At 44.8% G+C, this 7,661-nt stretch overlaps 1 protein-coding gene across 1 annotated transcript in view; it reads left to right on the top strand.

Annotated features, from left to right (window-relative positions):
• Positions 1 to 4,395: 4,395 nt before the first annotated feature.
• The window catches only part of METRNL (meteorin, glial cell differentiation regulator-like), a 20,020-nt gene continuing 16,754 nt past the window's right edge, over positions 4,396 to 7,661 (top strand). The window contains exons 1-3 of the mRNA XM_009698619.1: positions 4,396 to 4,433; positions 4,693 to 4,770; positions 5,277 to 5,665. Coding sequence (XP_009696921.1) covers positions 4,396 to 4,433; positions 4,693 to 4,770; positions 5,277 to 5,665 — 505 coding nt within the window. The remainder of the gene's footprint in view (positions 4,434 to 4,692; positions 4,771 to 5,276; positions 5,666 to 7,661) is intronic.

Here is a 7,661-nt window from a genome sequence, read left to right as displayed (position 1 = left end):
CCCCTCCGTGCACATCCCGGCACTTGGCACTCAGCCGCCCCCCGCAGCCCCTGGTGTCACGCCCTGCTCCCGGGAAGCTGTCCCGCACTCCGTCCCGCAGGGATGGTGGTGATGATGATGACGATGATGAGCCCTAGGAGTAGGGGCTGGCCCAGCGGCCTCGCTCCTGATTTATTCTAATTGCACTGGTTGTAAAACCTCTCCAGTTCTCAAGTGTTTATCTCCCGAATTATCTTTCCTTTAATTGCTTGTAATAAGTTTAACGTGTGTGGTTGGGTCTGTGACCTCCTCCACTGTTCATAGATTTAAAAAAGCGACTGCTAACCAGCAAGTGTTGCTGGGTCAGGCTTTCTGTGCTTGGAGAGTAAAATGCTTTGACTCTAATATTCCGCTCAAATCCGACCTTTAAAAGAAAAGTTTGGCCAGCTTGTATCAGTAGGGTATTTTGGTGTAGGGAGAATTCAAAGCAGGGAAACAGCTGGACTGACTTTCAGCATCATAATTTCTTATCTGTTACTGTCTGAAACATGCAGATACTTGGTATTTACTTTTTCCTGAACTTTTCTTGACTCTTGACAATTGGTGTATAGTTAATTGCAGTGAATCCACTTGAAGGCGAGTCTGATAGGGACCAAGCCTATTAGTTCTGTGGCAAACTCCTCTAATTGTATCATTTTGCTTTATGAACCTCCCCTCCCTCGCCCCAAAAGCTGTACCTGCTTTCACCCCTAAGCATCCTGGCAGCATGTCCTTACCTGGACCTTACCACATGGTACTGCAGCGTGTTGTTTAGAAGAACGGTGACAAACCCCTGTAATCCTGTCCTGTTTGGTTCTTATTTTTATCCTGTTTTCTTAGAGTAAGCAGTGACCACCTATGTCACCTGAGCAGGGCTGGAATAAGCAATGCCTGGAGTATCAACTAAGGGGGTGATGCCTGGGGGGGGGAAGTGAAATATCATTTCCTGTAACTGAGTGTGGGGTGAGCTGGTGATGCAAGCTTGGGCTCACTCGCTGGTTGTTGCTCTGGTGTGCCAAAGCAGGGATGACGGTGACAGCTCCGTGTCGATGCTGTTGGAGGCACAGGGAAGGAAGAGCTGCTTTCTTGCATGCAGGGTTCAGTCTGGGGGGTTTCACTTGTGTGACAGTCCAGGTGGACAGGAGTCTCGGGAGGGGATAATGTAAACCAGGCTGGCTTTGGCCTTGCTGGTAGCAAACAGGTGTTGTCAGAAGTGCTGGCAGTCCTAAGGCCATTAAATATCATCTGCTTTGTCCTAAAAGACTAACGGCCAAGAAGGAAAGAAAGGTAATTTGCTGTACCAGTGAATACCATCTAAGTATTTCAGTGTGGATACTAATAGCTATATGGGTCAGAACGGATTTTTTATGGGGAATATAATGTTTTGAAATCATGTTGTGTTTTTTATCTTAACTGTTTGAAAAACCTATGAATTTGAATGCCTAAATGCAGTCTTTCTTCCCACAGTGAAGTTCTGGGTTGTCTTATGCTGGCAGATTTATCATCTACAGTAAACCTGAAGGTGTTTTCTCACCTTTATATACATGTCTAGATGAAAAACAACAATCTTAGAAGTAGGATATTCTGGATATGATTTTTTTTTTTCCATTAGTTTGTGGAGAAGTGATAAGCTTATATCCCTGAGCAGGATGAAGAGCTTCAGTAGGATTCCTATAGATATCCCTCATGCTTCCAGGGAAATCTGATGCAATGCATAGCTTGACACCTGCAATTTAAGTACACTCAATAGGCCATAGCACCATCTTAATAAATAGCTTGGCAGAGAGCTTCCAGGAAAGCTCTGTACAGAAGAAAGCAGAAATTTCACTATGGTGTGTGTCTGGTTATTACTCTTGCTGTAACTTCAGGTTTTCGTACTCCAATGACCTCTCGATGCTTTGGGCAAAAGTGCTTCAGTGACATGCTGAGAATATGCTAGTCTGGCGCTTTTGACTGTAGGCTGTAGGAGCGAGAATTCAGCTCTGATGTGGCTGCTTACGTCCATCGATCTCACCCTCTGCACGGGTGGATGCTCTGGGGAAGTCCTGATGCTCTCTAGATTATCGTCTTTAATTAAAAACTCTAGGTTAGGAGCAAAAGTTCCCTGTGCTCACTGAGGGCTGCTGGGAGGACATGGGTACTTCTGGGGCTCTTCAGAGCATCTGCAATAGAATAAACAAACTAAATAGCTAAAGTAGATAGTGTGGACACTCCTCCCACTCCCTTTTTCTTTAAATAACGCCTGTTGCATGCTGCAGCGTAACAGCTTACTGCACCAATACCGTAGTGGATCTTTCTGGGCAGACATAGTGGGATGACTGAAACCAGAAAGGGAGAGGAGTGAGGAGACAAATGCAGTGATTCAGGATGTCCTCATGGATTGGTATGAGGAAGCAGTGCTTGTTGTAGAAGGAAGTCCCAATAAACAGCACAGATTTGAGAGGGAGGATGGATGGCTCATCCATCACAGTAACTGTGAAACAGCTGCCCTGTCTCCTTGCCATATACTTAAGAACAACAAAAACAAAACTCACATGAGCTTGGGGAAAAAAAAAAAAAAAGGCTCCTGGACCTCTCTTATTTTATGGACATGGTGCATCTGATGACTGGCTAGTGAGAATTACATACGACATTAAACAATCTCTCGATGTGGTGACATGTCATTTTGACAGAAAGCAAAGCGACAGGTTTTACTGGATGATGGTGGTTGCTGTTAAGTAATGTGAGCATGTGTTTTGAAATCTGCTTAACTTTTGAGTCATCCTTTATTATAAGGCTTAATGTGTACAGGTGCTTGTGCTTGATGTATCTGTCTAATGGCATCACTCTTGCCTGTGGGATATAATTGGCTTTCAGAAGATAATTTCAGAATCCACCCTGTTTTTTGTTTGAACAGCATGAGTGTTTGAACAAAATGAATGTTAAGGCTTTTTTCTCAGGCAGAAATTCACTGCCTCAGTGTTGTTGGGATCACTTGCAACAGCAGTTTCACTGCATGAGTTCAGAGTTTTGCCCCGGTATCTTCCTTCTGTTTAAGCACTCGGGCTTCAGGGTGGAATTTGCCAGTGTAGGTCCTGCAAAACCTCTGCGGCTTGTTTTGGTGTCTTGAGTAGGAACAAGTGATGTGTGAGGGTAGTTTTTTGCCCCTTTGCGGAGGGATAAGCTTTACACTCTTTAATTTTCCTTATTGACTGCTTGCACATAAACAGGCTTCCGTGTTTTCTGTTGAGTGGCATCATGCGCACGCTGTGGTGAAAACTGATTTTGTGGACCAGATGTGGATTTACAGTCAGCTTGAAATATCCCATTGCAAGTTAAGTTTCCTGAATGTGTTAAGTACTACTGAATTTCAGGGCAAGAGACTAAAGGTCAAAAACTTGTCCTCTTTTCTCCTCATCTGTGTTCTTGATGTGGCTTTCAAGATTGTTCAAAAGCACGTGTTTGCAGGCACTATTGTTATTAAATATGACTTTTTTTTTCTGAGCTTCCTCATGTAACCTCTATCAAGTGGGTCACACTGACACTTACAATAATGAGTCCCGTCAACAGTAAATGCAAACCATATGGGTTTTTTTCCCCTTCTTTTACACATGGCTTCTTGTTACTTTCTAAATGCTGACTTGAATTTAAACCCTGTTCAGCACCTGAATGTATCTTTGGGGTGGGGAACTGTGTATTTGGAGGTTTCTGTTGAGAAACCAGAACTTGATGTCGTTACTTGCACTATACTAAAATATGTTCTTTGCCACAGATTTCCTGTGTAACCTCAGACAAGTCACTTAATCCTTTTTAATTACTTTTTTACCTGTCTTGGTTCATCTGCCTGTAAGTGGGAATGTTGTGAAGCTTCTCTAAAGTACTGCAAAGCAGACCCATGAACTGCGTTGAAGAGTCTCACTTTGGGTTGCGCTCTACAAGCACAGAATAAAAGATGCTTATGTTTGGAAACTAGGTACGCAAAGCGTAGGAGGAGAAACAAGCTTGGTGGTGAAGTGATTTGCTCATACTCGCATAATAGGGTTGTGACAGGACAGGGACTGGGACCAAAGGATTTTTGCCTAATGGCCCAAATACTGCAGCCAATAAACCAGGCTTCCCACAACTTTTTCTTTTAACTGGAGTGCCTACAGCATGCGGTGTCATATTCGTGCTTTGAGTCACTCTGGGTAAAGAACCTGTGGGCTTGGTCCGGCATCAGTGTTGGGCAGCAAGGGTTGTTTAGAACTGTCTTCAGTTTAGGCTGTGGGCAAGCAAATCATGGGGATTTACTAGTCATCCTGCTTAAAGCACAGCAGTTTGCTCTCCTGTCAGTAGCAGTTGGCCCTGGGATCCCCGTGTTGCTCTCCTGTCCCATCTCTGTGATCACCGGCTCTCGAAATGGCTGTTGGAGTGTTGGTTTTTGGCCATGGTGCTGGGTAAGGACACAGGGCTGACGGTGGCCCTGGGCCCCAGCAATAGTAACTGGCCACATGTTCTCTTTTTTGCAGAACACCCATAGCTGTGTGTCTGCTCGTAGCCCATTAAAGCTGGGCAATAAAATGCTAAGCTAAGCTTAAACCTTATATTGGGGAGAAGTGGGGGGACAGGTATGTTCTGAAGAAAGCAGCATAGGTCAATGCTTCCCCAGCTGTGACTGGGGAGTGTAGAGTCTTCTCTCCTCTCTTTACCTCCCAGTTTGGAGATCGGGGCAGCCCCGCTGGGGCAGAGGGGTATCAGTAGCAGCCAGAGCATCCCTTTGCTCCAGTTCACAAGGTGAGCTTGGCATCCCTCCCAGTTTCAGATCCATTGGGAATATAGACTTGGAAGGGGAACAAAGTACTTGGGAAAAGGTGGAGTCCAATCTGCGAAGCTGGAGAATGTGCTGGTTTAAGCCACCAGGAAGGGTGTTGAAGCATACGTGTTTTACTTAGTATGCGCCAAGTCATTTGCCACAGCTCAGCTGATGGGCAGTAACTGAGGCTGTAGTAATTTAATTGCTTTTGATCATGTGCTTGTGTCCTATTTAATTTTGAAGTCAATTACTAGTGCTTTGACTTTTTCTTTTGGGAGATGATTTAAAATTGTCCCATAATATTAAGGTTGCAGTCTGGCAAGAGACAAGCGCTTCTGGCCCCTGCGGAGCTGGATGGGCTGATAATACTCGATACTGTCATAGGTTTGCTGCATTTGTTGATGTGAGTCTTTGAAGGTTTGAGGTTATGACAGTCACGTTACTAGCTCTGTCATTTCTCTAACTTTCTCTTTCTTTCTTCCCCCAGTGGCTTAACTCACGAGTCTCACAAGAAGGATGTTGAACAGGTCTACCTCCGCTGTTCTGAAGGGTCGATAGAGTGGATGTATCCCACGGGAGCACTCATAGTCAACCTGCGACCCAATACTTCACCTGCCTCTTACAAACATTTGACTGTTTGCATAAAGCCCTTCAAGGACTCTGCAGGAGCAAATATTTATTTGGAAAAAACTGGAGAACTGAAACTCTTGGTCCGAGATGGAGATCGCAGCCCCAGTAAAGTATATTGCTTCGGCTATGATCAGGGGGGCCTGTTTATTGAGGCCACTCCTCAGCAGGACATTAGCAGGAAGATTACAGGCTTCCAGTACGAATTGATGAACAAGGGGATCGCATCTGATTTGCACACAGTTTCTGGTGAGTTCTGGGATATTGGTCATATTTTCATGTACTGTATTGGATGCATAACAGATGGCAGAGTGAGTGAGTGGGAAAGTGGTTGGGTCTGAATTTCATGTGCTTTTAAGGACATGTTTTATAAACAGGCTATTGCGGAAGAATTGATTTTTTCTTTCTGTTTTTTGGTTGTTTTTTTTTTTTTTTCTGTTGTTTTTTGGAAGCTGGTAGCATAGGCTGAATTCCAAATGGATTTGTTAAGGGTTATATTGTGAACGATTCTCCCTTGCAGGGGTGGGGTGAATCACAGGAGCCGGCTTTACCCTGCAGTGAACTCCAGCGTGAACTGGGCTTCCCAGCCTTGCTGTAACAGTTTTCTAACTACTTTTTTTACTCAGTTTTTAAGCCCCCACTGCATGTTTTGAATAATAAACATTTAAACAAGGAGGAACTCCTTTTCCGTGTTGTTTTTTTTTTTTTTTTTCTCTGAAACTACTGCTACTTGCTGACCTAATTATTGCCTTTTTTTAAAAAAAAAAAAACCCAAGGAAAATGGTGTGTTCCTTCCTCAGCTCTGGCTATTACACTCTCTTGAGCATTATTGTGCCATGACAGAGCTCTTCAACACCACGACAATACTTTTACAGTGCCAGTGTTGTCTTCTCTCTCAACCATTATGAAAAGCAAGTTTTGTAGGGAGGAATTTTTACGCCAACGAAAAGCTTGTAGGAAGGGGGAGTGGACAAACTGAAAGAGCTTCTAAGCCTGTAAAGTCTGATACTAAATAGCAAGCTAAATACCATGTGGGAACAGTAGTGCTAGGTGTAACCTAATTATGCTATTCAGTTAGTTTGAGAAGAAGAAAAACTAGCATTTGTGGAGGATGACAGGGGGGAAGGGGAAATTCTCTTCAGATCGGTGGTATCTGGCTCATGCATCTTCTCCATTCAGAATTGCCTCTAGCTTTTATCCCCAAAACCAAGGAGAGGAGACTTCCAGAATAGCCTGAGGAATAGCAGATCTAAGGTGGCTTGTCCCAGATGACTAGGGAGGTTTCAAGGTTTAGGTATTTTAAGTGGGGATGCCGTAGTGGCAACCAGATTTCTCTTTTGAAATGGTAGGGAGCGAAGGCAGCCTGGCAGCAGGCGAGAAGAGTCCTCGCAGCCCACGGAGGATGACTCGGCCCAGGGTAAAACCCGATATAAAGCAGGACGTAGGCTGTCTAGATTCTGCGGTAGTGATGCCATACGCTTTGCCCGAGATGCTTCTTGATAAGCGGCGGTGTGGCTAATTAAACTGCAGCTGTATCTTCTAGGCATTGCATCCCTCATCAGTTTTTGGGATCAGCGATTGCAGGACTCGGGTCCCATCCTCTCCCCTCCCCTGACTCCCTTCCACAACAGGACTCCGGATTTCTATGTTTGTATATTTGGGCGTACTCACCACCCTGCTAGCGTGTTAGGTGTTGGCACAGCAATTCAGGTACGGCTTTTTTTTGTTTGGTTGGGTTTTTTTGGTACGGATCTTAGTTGGACTGAGATGCGCAGCTCTTAACTCAGGCGGACGGGGGTTGGCGAGGGCTGCGGCAGTGTCCCCGGTGACTGGCAGATGGCGTGTTAGCCAGCGAAACAAACCCCGGTCAACACCGACACTCACACAGTCAAGTTGCCTTCTTTACTCTTGCCGTGGATGCAGCTTGTAGCTTAATACCGAGGGTTCTGCGTTTTAAGCAGACTTGGCTGCTGCTGCGTTTTACGAGCGCTGCAGAAGAAGGAGGGTATCTGCTGCGAAGCTGTTTTCCCAGTAAGATCATTTCTGCAAAGATGAATATGCTCCGCAGAATGTTGGCTGTGTAGTAAAATTCCATTGCAGAAGACATTAAATACATTGTTTAATCAGTTATTTGGAGAATGTGCCCAGATTCAGTGCTGCTTTCTTTGACAGGCTGCGAGGATGGAGAGACAGCCAGGGTAGTGATAAGTCACTTAAACTTACCAAGAAAAGTCCTATACTTCCC

Source organism: Cariama cristata, unplaced genomic scaffold, assembly GCF_000690535.1.
Source record: "Cariama cristata isolate BGI_N322 unplaced genomic scaffold, ASM69053v1 scaffold11814, whole genome shotgun sequence".
In the NCBI taxonomy this organism is placed as follows: Eukaryota; Metazoa; Chordata; class Aves; order Cariamiformes; family Cariamidae; genus Cariama; species Cariama cristata.
This window is presented reverse-complemented; position numbering and strand designations above follow the sequence as displayed.